General features: G+C 38.5%; 1 protein-coding gene across 1 annotated transcript; it reads left to right on the forward strand.

The window, feature by feature from the left end:
* Positions 1-1,720: 1,720 nt before the first annotated feature.
* Positions 1,721-16,573, forward strand: LOC105437605. Its single transcript, XM_011664402.2, has 5 exons — positions 1,721-2,090; positions 4,412-4,468; positions 9,258-9,413; positions 12,311-12,454; positions 15,927-16,573. The coding sequence occupies exons 1-5, from the start codon at positions 1,857-1,859 to the stop codon at positions 15,939-15,941; spliced, it is 606 nt and encodes a 201-aa protein (XP_011662704.2). The 5' UTR covers positions 1,721-1,856; the 3' UTR covers positions 15,942-16,573.
* The last annotated feature ends 2,635 nt before the right edge of the window (positions 16,574-19,208 follow it).

Raw genomic sequence — 19,208 nt, forward strand, 5'->3', positions numbered from 1 at the left:
AGTATATACGGTTTAGGGCCATACAGCAGACTCTGCGCGACGTAGATGTAGGACCCCATCCTCAGGAGGGTCCTATTGATGATTATGATGATGATGGTGATGATGATGATGATGATGATGATGATGATGGTGATGGTGATGATGATGGTGGTGGTGATAATGATGATAGCAGTGAGGATGATGGTGGTGATGATGGTGGCGATGATTATGATGGTGGTGATGATGATGGTGGTGATGATGATGGTGGTGATGATGATGGTGATGATGATGATGGTGGCGATGATTATGATGATAGCAGTGAGGATGATGGTGGTGATGATGGTGGCGATGATGATGATGGTGGTGATGATGATGATGGTGATGATGATGGTGGTGGTGGTGATGATGATGATAGCAGTGAGGATGATGGTGATGATGATGGTGGTGATGATGATGGTGGTGATGATGATGGTGATGATGATGATGGTGGTGATGATGATGATGATGATGGTGGTAATGATGATGATGATGGTGGTGGTGGTGATGATGATGATGATGATGATGATGACGATGATGATGATGGCGGGGGTGGTGGTGGTGGTGATGATGATGGTGGTGGTGGTGGTGGTGATGATGATGATGAAGGTGGTGGTCATGATGATGGTGGTGGTCATGATGATGGTGGTGGTCATGATGATGATGATGATGATGTGATGGTGATGAAAATGATGATGATGGTTATGATGATGGTCATGAAGTTGACGATGGTGATGGTGGTGGTGATGATGATAATGATGATGAAGGTGATGGTGATGAAAATGATGATGATGGTTATGATTATGGACATCATGTTGACGATGGTGAAGATAATGGTGATGATGATGAAGATGATAATGGTTCAGTGACATGAAAGCATTAGCGTATTCAAAATATCATTAACGGTATCACAGCAGGCTTATAGCTAGATTTCTATTTGGTTGCCTTGATAAGATCATATATTTATTGAGTGTTCCATTCCGACATAAAGATACGTTATTTCAAAAATGTCTATTTCCTGTACCGATATATCGGATAACTGTCCGTGCACATAATTGAAGAAAAATGTTCAGTTAAGTGTAATTGTATATCAGAAAATGTATCCACCGAGTGATTTATCATTTTGATAATTGGGATGTCGAAAACACCTTTCAGGGAATCGCCTGAAGGCATATGATATTGGTTTTCAAATATAGGAAAGGGAGACCAATCAGTCAGTCAAATGAAAAAAATGGTAAGAGGGTTGATGTGTAACTAGGTACTAGATACTCCTTTAAGCCTTTATTTCGGTTGATTTGTGTATGAATCTTATATAAATATTTTTTTAGAACTGAAATAATCACGTAGTTTAGCGTGTTGAAATATTATGTGTTTAGATTTATTGTCATGGGGTTAACACACTCAAAATAATTCACTATAAGTATACATATAATCATCTCATAATTTAGGCAGGTTTACTGGCCCATGCACCCCTAGCCTCTTGTCGATGGCCCTCGCGTTGTTGGAGTCCGTAAATTCTGGCGAGCGAAGCGAGCCAGAGAAACTGAGGCGCCCCAGCGCAAGCGTTTCGCTCGCCAGGACTTACGGACCCCAACAACGCGAGGGCCATCGACAATTAAGAGGCTAATGCACCCCGGAATCGGCGACCAAAAGATGATAACTCATTGTGTTGTTCGTCCGTTTGCAAATCATACAAATTCGCAGCGTTTCACTTATAATATGATTACTTATGATTTCCCCCTTTTTCTTTAGAAGGATGTCACACCTAACAACGCCATGGCATTTTAACGGTAGACCAACACCACTGATCTACAACACGTATTTCCCTTTGACATTGCAGGATGGCTACTGAACACCTCGACATGCAGATGATGCAGCAGCTGGTGGTAGATCCACCCTACCAATCCTTGGAACCCAAGGTATCATACAGACCACGTTACAAATCGACCGGCGGCATGATCACAGGCATCATTCAGCTTCTGTGCGGCTTCGTCGTGTTCGTTCTTGGAATCGTTTGCCATGCCATGAACCTGACCATGTCAATGGCCATTATCGGTGTCTGGGCTGGACTAGGGGTAAGAATGTGATATTGATATATTTGAAATGTCCAGTAAGTCTTCTGGCCCATGCATAGGCTAATCATAATATAATTAGCCAATTATAGCATGTCATTGCGTAATTAAAAACCATATTGGACCTCGTAATCACATTTTCTAAAAACTTCTGGTAACAGTGTGATTAATGCGTAGGCGATGCACACCACAAAATATCATTCTCTGACGTAAGTAACAAATGTTATTGCACATTAATAGTTGTTATCGCGTGGCATACTTTTTAGAATACCTTCCAAGTGATCTTGTTGAGTCCCTTATCCCACACCGAATGCTTAAATCTTTGAACCAATATCCCTTTTTCTCTTACGTAGTATTTCCCCAGTTCTTGAGTAAACATAATAGCCTGCGACAGAAAAATTATACTAAACCTTTTTCAGAGGATGTTGTTTCGAATAGCCCAGAGCTAATTTTAGAAGAAAAAAAAGGAAAGTGATTAAAATGAAAAAGACCCCTCCCTCACCTTCCACATTCTCCCATTACTCAATGACTTTTAAACGTAATTTGTATCCATCTGGTAAGATGGGTGTCAATAACCTCCCCCCCCCCCCCCCCCCCGCCAAACCATGATGCCAGCCGCTCAATCTTCATCTCCTGTTTTTATCATCATGTTTTCTTATCAATTTTCCATGATCGCGGGGAAAAACCCACACCCCCTTTGGAAGCTGTCTTAATAGTCGTTCGGCAGTGTACGCTGAGCGTGATATAATTCAGAGTAATTTAAGGGGCATCTCAACAAATTAGTGATGGAATATCGATCTCTGGGGACCGCCGAATTGACGGAGATGGGAGAAAAAGGATGCCGGGGAAATATTTAAAGAGAAAGTAGGCACACATCGAGGCGATATTATGAGAGATTGTGTTTCGCGGCATATAAAGCCAGCGCTTTGGTAACACGATCGCTCAGACTTTCGTAAAATCAACAAAAGCGAAATTTCAATACCTTATTTTATATGTCATAGATACCATGTTCGGATAACGAGCTAGAAATAGGTCAATGTAATATTCAAATAATATGTCAATTGGTGACGTCATTGAAGATAAAGTTGAGTTCTGGTCATGCGATTACATTGTGAAAGAAAAGGTGTGGAATGGATCAAAGAAGGTTGATCAAAGCATGTAAGTATTGGTGTGTACTGCAAGGTTCTGGAGTCATCAAAATCATAATAGATTTGGTCCAGTCTTGGTAAAAACAAGCACTGTACACAGAAAGATGTATATTGGGACTACACAAAATGGTGTCGGGGCTACTTACCTTGATTTCCATATCTTTCTATGCTCATTACTCAGCCAGTATACATTTTCTGCCAAAATTGTTTGGCTAATAACTTTTATTTGTAATCTTGAAAATTCAGTGTAAGTTTCGTTTGATTCTGTGAGAATTTTTTAATTTTTTTTTTTTTTTTACCAGAACTCGAGTTTATCTTTGATATTGCCTGAGTTCGATTTTAACCACAGTCCTTGTGATCGTACCTGGTGCATTTACAGGTCTCTGTTTTTACAAGAAGGAACCGAATTATGGCTTAATCTTTATATCCCTCACTTAGAAATGTAAATATCCAGACAATTTTCAAGTTTTCTCACCAAGTATTAATTATTATATTTTTACGCCTTTTGTTCTGTTTTGTTTAATCAATAAAATTTCTCTTAAAAATCTATGTTGAGGGGCCATGAAACAACTTCAAGCCACCACTTGATCACAGATATTTATTTCTGAGTCATTTTGTGTGATTGAATTAATGAGAACAAGTTTTCCGCCACTAAAATCATAGCCAATTTGAAGAGCTCATAGCTACACTGATCACAACCTTCGAAAATTCAGAACTTTCTCTTTTTTCCGATTTCATCCAAATTTCCACCATTCTACTAATCAGAGAATCTCTGATTTGTCTGCTTTCTTCTTGAGAAGTTTGCTATCAAGGTTGGATTTCCCTGGAATGGGGTAAAAGTAATCTTTCTCAGAGATGTCTTGTTCTTGTGGGTGTGTTACGGGATTTTCACACATCGATAAACTGAGTTCACATCCTGGCAGAAAAAAGGAATTACACTATAGGCATTCTTGAACAGCGGAAACTGAAAAGAAAATATAATTAAACGTTAACAACACTGAATGCTAAGAGCATCTTAGGCCTAAATGGCAACTCGGCTGAAGCCTTTGTCAGTTTTTGTAATAACAATGGAGCATGCAACATGCAGCTCGATGTATTTATTCAGCAATTGTGCAATATAAATCTGCAATATCAATATTATTTATATCATTCGTCTTATCTTCTCTTCCCCGACAGTTCTTCGCTCTGAGTGGGGTGCTGGGCATCACTTCATCACGAAGACAAACAAGTGTTGTAAGTATTACAAAATAGAGTAGTGGAGTAGCTAGAGTGTTTCACGGGGGCTCATTCCCCATCATAGTATAGGAGCACTGTGGTGTATTGTTAAAGGCTCATGACTCTTACAGTTGCGGAAAGTCCTAGGTTCGATCCCTTGCATGGTGCTTAGATCCTCTGACAAGGTGTTTGCCCATATAACCCTCCCGACCAAGATCAAATGGATATCTAGCAGTGCTGGAGAGTGATTTGATAAGTTACACAGGGCCCTCGGGAAGAGCAGTATTAATACTGATGAGGTTACTACTCTTAGTAAATAAGAAATTGTGATTATTATTCTCAAATGGTTGAAAAAAACTTGAAAAGGGAGAAAGAGAAGGGAAAAAAATGGGGGGAAATGTAGAAATGAACATTAAAAAAGAAGATGCATTCCACACTTCGCCCTCCCCTCTCAGTAGCCTTATCAAAACTTATTGCACCCCCCCCCCCCCCGATGCCATTGCCCCTCCAATGTCGGGCCCGTTTTACACCACTGAAACTGAATACGTACACTATAGCCTAGCCAGGGGATGGGGCGCGTAAGGATAGCACCCCCCCCCCCCCCCCCCCAACTACAGATCTCATGAACATTTTCCTGATTTTCTCGGCTGGACGAAAGCAAACCAATTTAATTTTTGTCCAGTTTATCGGTACATCATACATGTCATATTATAAGTTGCTCAACAATCCGAACATTAGAAAGCGGTCTCCTCTTTAACGGCTGGCTGGATTTCAGTGCTATACATAATAATTATGTGTGGGGGTTGGTGCGGGGGAGGATGAAGAAGAAGAGGGTCATGATCATAGACGCAACAGAAAGCCCGTCGGCATCTTCAGAATACGATTATTATTGTTATTATTATTATTATAATCATCATTTTTATAATCTCTTCATTTCAAGTGTTCTCTAATCCAATTTCAAAACCCTGCCCATCAACGTCAAACAGACATTTTAGCCCAAACAATTCGATGGCTGATATTTATGATCTGTCTCGAAATTCATGGTTTGTTCTTATAAAGGTAATACAAAGTTTGGGGAAATTTAGAAAATTGGGTGGATAGTGAATCTTTACAATTTTGATATATTTGGATACCCATGTGAGCGTATTAAAAGCACTACAAAAATTTAGCCTCTAAAACACTTCTGTTTTCGAGAAAAATTGAATATAAAAATTTACCGGTGCTCCCGGTAAATTTTGATGAATTTCAAATAGCGCCTATGGCCGTGCAATGGTAGCTGCGACCATGAAAATCTCAGAATATGTGGTTGTGATATATAATTTCCAAACGGGCATAGCTAATCGGTCGATTTTAGTCAAGAAACATTGTTTCATAGCTAAATGAATATCTTGACCTTGAGAGGGAGCTATACAACATAAAGAGTTTATTATTTATAATTTCATAACTTTAGACTCGATTTCAACCGCGACAACGATCAATGACTATTGTAGGAACGCATATGCTTCCAATATGTTAATTTGAACCAAATTCATGACCCCATACCAAAACTTTGTACTACCTTTAAACTAATTAAGAAGCACTTCGATTCTCATCTGAATGTCAGTCACGGTCTCACTTTCATCAATCAAAATCATGCAGTCTAAGAGGAATTACGCACGCAATTTGCAAATTTCACATCCACCTAACATATTCCGAACACGCAGCACTGAGAATCATGCATTTCGGCTGATTTGGAAGCATCTCGTGAGGCACTTCATGCATTAAAATCATCTACTTAAGTCTAGGCTGTCTAGCAGTCATTTTCTGTTATTTATTTAGTTTCATTCATTTAATTTCCTTGAATATTATATTTCAACACTACACCCGCATAATTTATTCGATGATCATCATGTGTGACATCATGATTGAACGGGTTTTCTCCTGATCACATTTGAAAGTCAATGTAGTTCGGCACTTCATGTATTTAGTCTTAAGCCTCGGTCACAAATGCCATTCGAACGCCGTACGAACGATTTTCAGACAATGGAAATTCGGGAAGACTATGGAAAAACAGGGAGATTCGTACGAAATTATCGTTCGTACGTACCTTTGTGACCGTAGCATGAGATCTATCATTTTGTTGTATTCATTGCACTCCCTTGAACACTAATTATTACAGCATTAATTAAAGGTGTGAAACTGTCCGATAGAAAGAACATTAGTGAGCTCACGGAAAGGTCGGGTCTGGAAGAAAACTGTGGTGGATGTGGTAAAGAGAAGTGGATTGAGATTGATAGGTCACATGTTGAGAGGTGACAATGATGAACCTGGGAAAAAGAGCGTGGGATCTGGAAGTGGATGGCATAAGAGGTAAAGGAAGGCTGAAGATTTCATGGAAAGATATGGTGAAGAAATTAAAAAGCAGCAAGGTTCTTCTTCTTCCGGTTGCATCTGCCTCCTTATAGACATAAGGGCCCGAATTCACAAAGCAAGGTTTGAGCTCAGACCAAGGTTTGAGGTCAAACCTCCTTTTGTTTCGCCAAACCTCCTTTTGTTATTTACAAACCAGGTTTGTAAATAACAAAAGGAGGTTTGGCGAAACAAAAGGAGGTTTGAGCTCAAACCTTGGTCTGAGCTCAAACCTTGCTTTGTGAATTCGGGCCTATAGGTTTGAAGATCATTGCAGACTTGGCTGGTCTATATATATGAGAAGGATACTCGAGACAAAAAGAAGTGGAGGGAGGGAGCGTCACAGTGGTGCGAATGTCACTAATCCCTCTAGAGGGAAACTACTTAATTTTTTGTAAATGATGAAGGTGATAATGTAATGTTGGGTATTTCATGCACTGAATTGATTTTTCTCAATCATTCATTTATCGTTGTTATATTTCATTTGTCATGTAATAGAAGATATTTTTCTTATTACAAATTTATGAAGGCATGTATTATTTATTTTTTTATGGATAGAACGAATTTTCCCAATCACTTTTTATGTATGTATAATTTGACACTTCATGCATTCAGATTAACTATCATAGGTCTATATTTCTGTTTTATTCTTTTGATTTCCTTGAATATTCTATAATCATGTTTATCACTATGTATAGTATTTAATTCACACCTTGAAATTGTCTCGGCCATCTTTGCACTGTATTTGGCACTCAATGCATCCAAACTATCTATATACTAGATACATATTTCAACCATTGTGCAATGTTTTCTTCATTTTATTAAACAAGTTATTATAACATTATGCAGGCCCTAAAATTCCATTTTTAAGCATAGAAATCGGTTTGTCTTAATAACATGAGTTGACGTTAATTATTATTTTTAATTATTGTTTTACGTTTTTGTAAAGTCTTGTTTACCAAAATGGTTATTCATGGTCGCCTGTTAACTCCATCTACGTCAATTCAAGTATATACCTCATCGAGGAACAAGCATTTGAATACAGTAAAATATTTGATATAAATGAATTAAAAATATCGGGGGGGGCTGGCCTTTCGCCGCTACCTGCGACGGATTTCATCAACAAGCAGATCACAAATATTTTTCCGTTTTCAGCATTATTCATGACAGGAACCAATACACTAATACAATACGTGTATCTCAAACATGTTGGGTGGGTAAAATGTTTTGCTAGAGTGGTGGTTATTACTCTCCGATAAAAACTAGAGGGACCCCCCCCCCCCTCCCCCAATTTTGTCCTATGTCTGCTAGGGTGTATAGAGTAGCAGCCTACATCTGAATACTACAGTGTTCAAGCAATTACAATGGAAAGCGCTTAGAAAGGTAGTATCAATATAAGCGCTATGACTATTATTAGTAATGGTTCAATTATGAAAGGAATCAGTAATGATACAGTACCAGTACCATGACTAGTGGTTGGATATGAAGGAGAAATAGAAAATGAGCTCAGATTTCGATGAAGTTTTAAAGAAAAAGAAGAAGAAAAAAACCTGACATGCACAGAACCGATCATGATCATTTGAATTAACCTACATCGAATACTCGAGGGACTTCCTATCGGAGTGGATGACGGCGTCTAATTGTAATGACTCCCGCTTTAGCACTTACTGATCGGCAAACACACTCGTTGGTTCTGATAATGAAAAAGACTTTAAAGTGATATTTATTTTGATTAAATTGGATGGGATGGTATGTTGATAAAAGGGAAAATCCAACACTGATAGCAAACGACTCGTGAATAAAGCAGAAGTAAAACTCAGAAAAGCAGACTGCTGAAATCGGACACAAATGTTATGCATTTTTGAAAGTTGTAATCAATATAAGTATTGGAAATTTAAATTGGCTGAGTCGGAACTGCCACTGTGATGTAGTGCAGGACAAAGTGTCAAATTTCTTTTCTTCAAAATGTATGATTCGGGAGTGTCTCTTCTTTTTTAGAGGACACACGGATAATTATGTACTATCCATATTGCCCCAAGGGAGAAGGCACTTACGAAAAATGGAAATTAATGATGTATTTTGTTTACACCATGAACGGGAGAGTTGTCCGTGACAACGTAGCAATCCAATAACAGAATTGCCCGTTTGAGATTGCATGTAGTGATCTCGCACTTTTTGGTTCACTTTTTTTTTTAAACTGTCATAAATTGAACTTATTGCAAGGGTTGCTCCGATATACGGCACATGCTCCTGCGACATTTTTCCGTAGCAATTTCCCACGCTAACTGAATTCCTATAACTTCAACCATATACACCCAACACTATACCTAGGCTACCCCTAAACCTAACCCCAAAACCTACACTAAATTATGTACCAAAGCTAACTACCAATTTACTTTCTTACGTTTATCATTGCTAGATCGTCGGCTATATGACGATGTCGATATTATCAGCCGTAGTCGCCTTGGTAGCCGGGTGCACCTACGTCTATGTCGTATGCGCTGTCAAAGATACGTGTCCCATGCTCGACGAACTCCACTTCGACATCGGAGTCCCGAAAGACGTCATCAATTGCGTAAGTAAAAGATTTTACGTTTGTAGGGCACTGATCCAGTTGTTTTTTATGCGGGGGTGGGGGTGGCTGCGGTGGCATATTTCCGAAAATCTCTGATCCATGATATTAAGTTATAATTTCAATCAACAAATCGATATAATTATGCCTCGTCTAAACTACGGTTACTTAGTTACCCCCCCCCCCCCCCGCCTCCTCAAATATGGAATGACGAGAGAGCGAGAGAGAGAGAGAGAGAGAGAGAGAGAGAGAGAAGCAGATGATACGACCTCCTCCCACCCTCTATAAAAGATACAGAGTATTAAGAAATATGGTCCAAAGAGAGGTGAAAAAGGCTAAACTCGTTTACTTACAAAACAAGATAGAAGAAAATAAACAAGATTCGAAAAAACTTTGGCAGAATCTAAAAAGCTTAGGATTGAAAAATAAGAAGCGAAAAGAACAAGAATCTGTCATTAAAATTGATGGGGAATTATGTCATGATAAGATGGCCATCGCTGATGAATTCAATTCTCATTTCACAAATGTGGCTGCCAAATTAGTAGACAAACTCCCCCCTTCCAAAGACTTTTTCAGCGCAGACAATGATTGTATTCGTGACTTTTACGAAAGAAAAGGTGTACGTGAAAACAGCTTCGAGTTATTACCAATCAGTGAACAATTTGTATTCAAAGAGTTACGTAAGTTGAATGTATAAAAAAGTACTGGGTTAGACTTGATTCCAGCTAAATTTCTAAAAGATGGTGCGAAGGTTTTATTTAAGCCTCTAAGTTACTTAATGAACCTATCTATCTTGACGAGTACTTTTCCAGAGGATATGAAAATAGCAAAAGTGACTCCACTTTATAAAAAGAAAGATAAAACTGATGTTAGCAACTATAGACCTATTAGTGTTTTAAGCGTAGCATCAAAGATTCTAGAAAAATCGGTCTGTGTTCAAATTGAAAGATACTTCAAAGAAAATGATATAATTTATGAATTTCAATCTGGTTTTCGACATGATTATTCGACTGAAACATGTCTAATTCATTTGACTGATTATTTGAGGAGAGAAACTTCCCAAGGGCGCTTTGTTGGTATGGTGCTCCTTGATCTGCAAAAAGCTTTTGATACAGTTAATCATTGCGTCTTATTGAAGAAGTTACAACTAATGGGTTTTGATAAGGGAAGTTTAGATTGGTTTAGATCCTACTTATCTCATCGGCACCAAGTAGTGGCCATTCATGATATTCGTTCCAAACTAATGCCTATAACTTGCGGTGTTCCTCAGGGAAGCATTTTGGGCCCAATTCTATTTTCAAGTTATATAAATGATATGTGTATTTGTATAAAAGACTTCAAACTATTATTGTACGCAGATGACAGCGTACTACTCTATTCAAATCCTGATCCTAAATATATTGAGGAAAAGCTCAGTGAACAGCTGTCTACGTGTGTCGATTGGATGACTGATAATAAGCTTTCTTTACACTTGGGAAAAACAGAAAGCATTTTATTTTGTTCTAAAAGTAGTTCTAAAAAGCCATTTGAATTCAAAGTGACACACAATAATCAAGCAATCAAGAGAAAAGAGTCTGTGAAGTATTTAGGCATTGAGTTGGCTAGCGCAATTTCATTTTCATCTTTAGTAGAATCAGTTGTAAAAAAAGCAAATTCTCGTCTGAAATTTTTGTACAGATATCAAAGTTGTATGGATTTAAAAGCAAGACGTATACTCTGTTTTGCTCTTATTCAATGTTTATTTGACTATGCTAACCCTGCATGGTATAGTAACATAAACAAGTCAGATCAAAAGAAGTTGAAGATTATACAGAACAAAATAGTGAGATTTATCAACTGTTCTGGTCCAAGAACTCATGTTGGCTACAGCGAACTTTCTAAAGCTGGTTTTCTTGAAGTCGACCAAAGATCAAAACAACTCGTATTGCATCATGTGCATAAAATATATCATACTAGGTCGAATCATTATATTCGATCCAACTTCGATCTTGACGTACATGATTATAATACAAGAAATAGACGATTCAACTTTAACTTACCTGAAAGAGTAGGTAGTATTGGAAATTCGTTTTATTACAATGCCATAAAACATTGGAATTCCCTTCCCAATGGTGTAAAAGAAATAGGAAACTATGATCATTTTAAGAGGAAATTAAAGGAATACCTAATACTTGACAGTCAGAGAAGAGAAGTGAATGACATGTTATATGATTGAAATTTTTATTCTTCTGTCGGTTCATACTTTTTCATGTTGTATATACTTATGTTTTCGTACGTTATAGAAATTCTACAAATTCATCATTATTTTCCTCTTCTTCCTTCTCCTCTTTTTCTTCTTCTCCTTCTTCTTTTTCTTCTTGTACTTAATATCATTTCTATCATCAGTTTAATGTTGTTATTATTATTATTATCTTTAATAAGTAGTTCTTATAATTTTCTTATCTGTCTGTAAATATTACTATTTTAACTTATTAATTTTATACATGTCTGTAAGGGACCCCACTGGAAATAAGCTCTCGAGCTTTCGTGGGTTATCCTGTTCAAGCTGACTTTTTTTTATCTGTTATTATTGTACATTGTTGTATGTTGGAAGCTTGTCGAATAAAAATCAATCAATCAATCAATCCCTCTTTCCCTAATCGATGGTCTTGTGAGTAAAGACCGTTCACCATCACCCCCGTTCCCTTTCCACGTTGCTAGTCCCCCCCCCCCCCTCCCCCCCCCCCACCCCCCGTGTATATGTACGCTATAAATACTGCAGAGAGTAAGATTACCATCACTATACATGTACTTGCAGAATAATGATGTACTCCTGATTTTTAAAGAAATAGATGGCATGCTACGAGATTAAATTAGATTTAATCATGAAAATATTTTTTTTTTTAATCTCCCTCACTCAGTCGAGACAAGCTGCCGACATCGCAATGAATGGCACGTTGGCAGCCGTTTTCTTCGTGGAACTCATCGTCGCAGTCATAGGCTCCTGTATCACGTGTAGTGGGATATTCTGCAACCGGGAATTATTAGTCGCCACAGTAACGACAGTAAGTGATTATAGGGAAGGACGGTGACGTGTTTTCGATCATGCACTAGCGTCGCTGAAGTGTTGGTGTGGGTTTTTCATGCCCCCCTCCCCCTCCATTCAATAATTTATATCGGCAGATTTTAATCTTTGTAGGCAGTTGGTGACAGTTACGAATTTACGACTTTTTACCATTCTGATAATTTCTTTATATTCTTGTTTGTTCGAAAAAAGTGAAGACCTAGCTTGGCCCGTTGTATAACTGTGCCATCCTAAAAACAACGACTTCTCGAAATGCGTATACTTAATTTTATTAACTACAAACAAAATTAAATTTAGGCATGACGCGGTAGGAATGTCTCAATAACCTGTTGGCTTGTATTCTTCGTCATTGTGGCACTGTTTTTTGGATCCCGTAAATGAAATAAGAAAGAAATAATTAAATATATTCCTTCATTTTTACATTGGACTTGATGTTCAACTCCCTCCCCGTCTGCCTGTCTCTGTCATTCTCTCTCTCTCTCTCTCTCTCTCTCTCTCTCTCTCTCTCTATCTATCTATCTCTCTCGCCCCCGCCCCTCTCTCTCTCTCTCTCTCTCTCTCTCTCTCTCTCTCTCTCTCTCTCTCTCTCTTTCCCACACACACACACACAGGCGCGGATCCAGGGGGGCCGAGAGGGCCTTGCCCCCCCCCCGGCCCCCCGCAAAAAAAAAAAAAAAAAAAAAAAAAAGAGAGAAGAAAGGAAAAGAAGGGAAAGGGAAAGAGGAGAGAAAGGGAAAGAAAGAAAGAAGAGGAAGAAGAAAAGAAACAGGGGGGGGGGAGGAGACCGGGGGCCGAAAGGGCCTTGCCTTCCAGGCTGTTGCCCCCCCCCCCCCCCCATCAAAAAAAATAAGAGAGAAGGAAGAAAATGGAAAGAAATTTCGTTTTTTCAATTCAAATTTATTTGCTCATAAAAATCCAGAAAACACATGCAAACATTCATAAATCAACATGATACAAAGGATAAAATTCACAAGAAAAATTAATAACAAAGTATACATTTGGATTAAGTATGAGAGGGACAGCAATAAAGGAACAAGCCTTGTGATTAGCTGACCCTGTAACATAATACATTAAGGACGCTACAAAAAATAACAAATCACTTACAACAACATAAAGGGGGGGGGTATACCTATACATTTAAACAAACAAACTTGGTGAATACCTGTCTAAAATAAAGTGCCTAGATTTTGACTTAAAAACATTTAACGAAACTGCTTGTTTAATATCTGAAGAAAGAGAGTTCCAGATTTGGGGTCCTTGAAATAATATTGAGTTTTTAAAAGATGAGAGCCTCGGTTTGGGTAAATGAAAATCATTAGCATTTCTTGTATTGTATCCATGATATTCATTATTGAACTGAAAAAAGGGAAAAGAGGAGATACTGGCGTATTGATAGGGGGGGGGATCAAATTCAAAAGTGGTTTCATTCAATGCTGGCAGGATATAACGTGTTTGTTGGAAAATGACAAATTTGACTAAATTTACAGCCAGGCAAGAATATCTGATTCTTGAGATTCCTACATGTCAGGGCCCGAGGTACGGAGTGGATCGGGAGCCTCGAGCCCCCCCCCCCCCCCCCCCTCCGCCACTCTTTTTGAAAAAGTATAATAAAGAGAAATTAAAAAGAAAGAGAGCAAGACAGAAAGAATAGTTAGCTGCCAGTGTCAAAACATAATGATGCATTAAAATATGCTCATTTGACCGTGATTAAATGCCTTAAACCCCCCCCCCCCCCCCTGCCGCCTGGATTCCACCTAGGGCCCTAAGGCGGGCCATTAGATGCTCATCTGACGGTAATGTAATGCCTGAAACACCCGATTTTGGGGGCTCCGCCCCCTGGACCCCACGCCAAAAAGTGCCCTGCCAGTGTCACAAAATTATAAGGTATAACAAAAAAATGCTCATCTGACGCTAATTTAATGCCTAAAACCCCTGATTTGGGGCGCTCCGCCCTCTGGACCCCACGCCAAATAGTGTCCTGCCAGTGCCACAAAATTATAAGGTATCAACAAAAATGCTCATCTGACGCTAATTAATGCCTGAAACCCCTGATTTTTGGAGGATCCACCCCTGGACCCGACGCCAAATAGTGTCCTGCCAGTGTCACAAAATAATAAGGTATCAACAAAAAAATGCTCATCTGACGGTAATTAAACGCCTAAAACCCCTGAGCTTCCGGGGGGCTCCACCGCCTCGACCCCACTTGGGGCCCTTAGGCGGGCCCCTGAATGCTTATCTGACCGTAATTTATTGCCTTAAACCCCTGAGCTTCCGGGGTCGGACAAGGTATCAAAATGTGTTTGTCTGACCGCAGGCGCATAGCCAGGGGGGGGGGGGGGTGATGGGGTGGTCCCCCAAAATCGCCGGCCAAAAAACAAACAAAAAAACAACGAGAGGAGAGAAAAGAAAGAGGACGTAGGAAGAAAAAGGAGCAGACAAAGAACATCTTTGAAATTCAGATAAGGATTAAGGGTCGAGAACAGCACAACGAATCGTCCTCTTTCTCTAATGATTTAATGAATCGTAAAAGCTTCCGCACTTCGCGCGGAAGGGGGAAAACTGAATTCAGACGAAGAGTAAGAGTCGAGAACTGTAAAACGAATCATATTCTTTCTCTAATGATTAATTGAAAAATAAAAGCTTCCGCACTTCGCGCGGGAGGGGGGGGGAAACTAAATTCAGACGAGGATTATTTTAGAGAACGGTACAACGAATCGTCTTCTTTCTCTAATGATTTTAATGAAACTAAAAAGCCTCCGCGCTTCGCGCGGGAGGGGGAACCTGAATTCAGACGAGGATTAAGTGTCGAGAACTGTACAACGAATTGTCTTCTTTCTCTAATAATTTAATAAATTGTAAAAACTTCCAAGGAGAAAAACTGAATTCAGACGAGGATTATTTTCGGGAACGGTACAACGAATCGTCTTCTTTCTCTAATAATTTAATGAAACGTCAGAGCTTCCCTGTTTCCCTGAGGAAGGAGGGGGAAACTCGCCCCTTCCTGCACCGACCCCCCCCCCCCCCGCATTACGTCACTGTTGGTCACCATTACGTACCAATATTTGGCTCGCATAATTTCAAATTTGGGCCCCCCCCCCCTAAGAAATCCTGGATCCGCGCCTGCACACACACACACACTCTCTCTCTCTCTTTTACTCTCTCCTCGCTTTCTCACTCTCCATCTTTTATTTTGAAAATACCATCTGCACATATTTTCTTTCATACATTTTCAAATTTTGTTTCTCTCTGTCTCTCTTTCGCACTTTCATTCATCTATAAATACCCGTCACTCCGTACCCCCCCCCTTTCTATTCCTCCTTTCCATTCTCACTTTCATCATTCTCCGATGTTTCCTACAACCTTCTCCTTCATAGCATCATTACCCCCCCCCCCCCCCCACCTTTCCTCTTAATCTCTCATATTTCTTCTATTATTTTGTTTCTCCTGCATAGGATGATTACGAGTAGTATCAAATTCGATGCTACCACGTTTTACCTACCAGAGAGGCTGATGATCGACACACATTGGAGTTAACGGTACTGGTTCCAGCGAAAATGGATCCACGATCAACTCACTCAGACTGTCACAGTGGCTGAATGTAGATTTGATGCTGTCAACACGTCGAAGACAAAAGACATTCATTCAGTCATTATAAGATCATATCTACTGAAGTAAAAAAAAAATTCGATGTATATTATGGAGATCTTTCATTCTCATTTCGATATCTTATTTTCAAATCAGAGAGAGAGTCTAGCCTGGTGACAGTTTAAATTAGCCAAAGTCAGTTATCTGACGTAGCCTTTATTTTTTCATTGGTGCGTATGTGTCGAAACCTCCAATTCATAAATCTTGGAGTATCTTTTTTTCGGCCCCAGTAAAGCTCACTTCACTACATTTCGTCAGTAAGGTATATTTGTATAGCGCCATCTATCGTTTCTTTGACGACTCGAAATTTGATGCAGCGATGCCTTCGATGATGCATACTGCTAAAGTAGTCGATGATTGGACGTCTGAAATGATCACGTGAGATGAGGATTATTGTGTATGCACGTCGTGAGCACGCAGTGGTGTGAGAGATAGAGAGAGAGAGAGAGAGAGAGAGAGAGAGAGAGAGAGAGAGAGGGGGGGAGGAGAGAGAGAGAGAGAGAGAGAGAGAGGGGGGAGGGAGGTGAAAAAGAGTGGCAGACCAAGAGAGAGATAGAGAGAAGGAGAGAAGGAGAGAGAAAGAAAGAGATGATAATTGCCCGGGATAATTGGTAGCTAGCATAGGGCATTTTAGACAGAAGCAATAAGGTATTCATGTATTCTAATATTTGAAATGAAAAGTGAGAACATGATTTTTATTTAGTTATTGTGTAATCAGAGATTTCGTAGGCCTACTGTAAAGACAAGGTACAGACAGGAATGCGAATATTCACAATGTATAAGAAAACAGCTATTGTGCGATCAAGGCAATCTTTGGATAAAACCAGGGGCGGATCCAGGATTTCTATTAGAAGAAAAATGAAGAAATTGGGGCTTTTACCCCAAGTAAAAGTTTTAGGCTTATCCAGGTCCCAAAAAGTTGAAAAGGGTGCACGTTTCTGGAATAGTTCACGTAAGGTATATTTGTTCCTTTTTTGAAGGCTAGCTATATGGCAGCAGCATAAAATAAATTGTAAGTATTATTATTAACGAATATTTTTTTTTCTTCGTCGAATAAAATGAACAAAAGGCTGATTTTCGAGAATTCAATATTTTTTAATTCCTGTAAATTTCAAATATGTCGCTAGAAAAGGAGACTTGCTTCTGTGCTCATTATTCAGCGAGTGTGGGGTCGCTAGATGGCTGCTCTGAGCCCTCCTGGGGTTTTTCAGAGGTCCGATACTCTTTGATTCGGGCAACCACAACCTCTAACTCGAGCAGGGAGGTTTGGGCTGCGATGTGTCCGAATATCAGCAGACTCAGTTACATGTATTTAGAAAGATTACTCGAATATTCACATATTGTGACAGAAGGTACCTGAATACATGTTATTGTAGTAATTTTCCCTACAAAAAAATGAACTGAAAAGCTGATATTCGGGCAAAATGTCGTCAGCCCCCTCGCGAAAATGAGACTGTACGCCAATAATTATATCATACACTTATACACCAACTTATATAGGCAGATCATTTATATATTTAATTATGAACATTCTTTCTTAATCTGTAACAGTTTCATTTTTCCTCTACACTATTTACTTTGTTGTATTAAGTGATTTTTTAACAAACTTATTTTTCTCATTTCATAAACATAATCGTAACATATATAAATAATTGATATTCAACTTACACTTTTTTGTGTGTGAACATAGTAAACATATTAATACGTAAATTATCAACATGCAATGTATATAATTGTTTCTCTTATGTTTCAATGTTACATGGTACATTTTAATCAGACTACTTCTATATCCGCTGAAAATGCAAAGACTTTCAAGAAATTAATCGGCGTCAATACCAATATAATTTTACCTATTTGTTGTTAATTATAATTTTTGTGCGCAAAATAAAATCTTCATTTACCATGAGAGTGAAACTTTCTAACAACAAAAATACAATTCTCTTGCCTGTAGAAATCATGTTCTTATTATCTTTCATGTGTTTGTAATGTTCACCCTTTTCAAAGATGATTTGCAAGGCTTCTGTAGTTGATTATTTTATTAAAAGTATTTGCGCTAGTATAAGTTGCATATAGTCAGGATAATGACAATGTATGACAACAATTATTATTGTTTTCATTTTACAGGCCTATTGCTTGGTAATCAGAATCGTGCTTTTGAACGTCGATTGCATAACACATCAGTACTTTGAAGTAGACAGACTTTGGGGACGATTTTGTTGTTGTTGTTGACAATATGAAAATATTGTAATCAAATGAATGTAATTCACTTTAAAGGTAAAGAACAGTTATGGTCATGCGATTGCATTGTGAAAGAAACGTTGTGGAATCGATCAGAAAAGGTTGATCATCTAGCATCTAGCATCTGCAAGGTTCTGGAATCATCAAAATGATAAGAAATTTGGCCCATTCTTCGTAAAGTTACAAGCGCTATACACAGAAAGATGTATATGGGACTACCCTATATCTCTCACAGACCATGAGAGAAACAAATTTACGAAATATATGAATTAGTAGGCGGTTTCCCGGCTAATTTTTTATCATCATGTATTAGTCAAAACATATTCTTTCACATGATTGGTAATGAGAGCTTCCATTTCATTTTTTGAAATTGGGGCGTTTCCAATACTGGCCTTTACCTTTAATATGTGACTATTGCTTGAAAATGTTATAAGGAGAACATCAAAATATTGTCATTTTGTGTTCATTAAATCACAAAACTAATATTTGTACGTCCTACTTTAATAACATTATTATTGATTGAACAACATGACTTGTGTGCAATAGACAAACATTATTAAACCAATTACAAGAGCAAGATATATCCTGTAAAGATTATTCATTGCAATTTCTCACGAATAAATGAACTATTGTATATAACTTTATTTATATGACTTGGAAATATAATTATTTTGTCATTGAGCTGATGCAACCAAGGAGATATCAGCATGTAATACCTCCTTGACACAATAGGTATCTCCAGGGTGGGTCTATCTCTATTGACCCAACTCCACATTATAATCTATTCTAAATCCTTCAAATCTTAGATTTGTGTCTATTGTGCATGTTTCTGTTCCCCCCCCCCTCTCTCT

This window comes from Strongylocentrotus purpuratus, unplaced genomic scaffold, assembly GCF_000002235.5.
Source record: "Strongylocentrotus purpuratus isolate Spur 01 unplaced genomic scaffold, Spur_5.0 spur5_scaffold_7, whole genome shotgun sequence".
Lineage (NCBI taxonomy): Eukaryota > Metazoa > Echinodermata > Echinoidea > Camarodonta > Strongylocentrotidae > Strongylocentrotus > Strongylocentrotus purpuratus.

Coding starts and splice junctions, on each gene's coding strand:
- LOC105437605 (XM_011664402.2), top strand. CDS start 1,857: ATGGCTACTGAACACCTCGACATGCAGATGATGCAGCAGCTGGTGGTA. Junction 2,091..4,411: donor GTGTCTGGGCTGGACTAGGG/GTAAGAATGTGA, acceptor CTTCCCCGACAG/TTCTTCGCTCTGAGTGGGGT. Junction 4,469..9,257: donor CACGAAGACAAACAAGTGTT/GTAAGTATTACA, acceptor TATCATTGCTAG/ATCGTCGGCTATATGACGAT.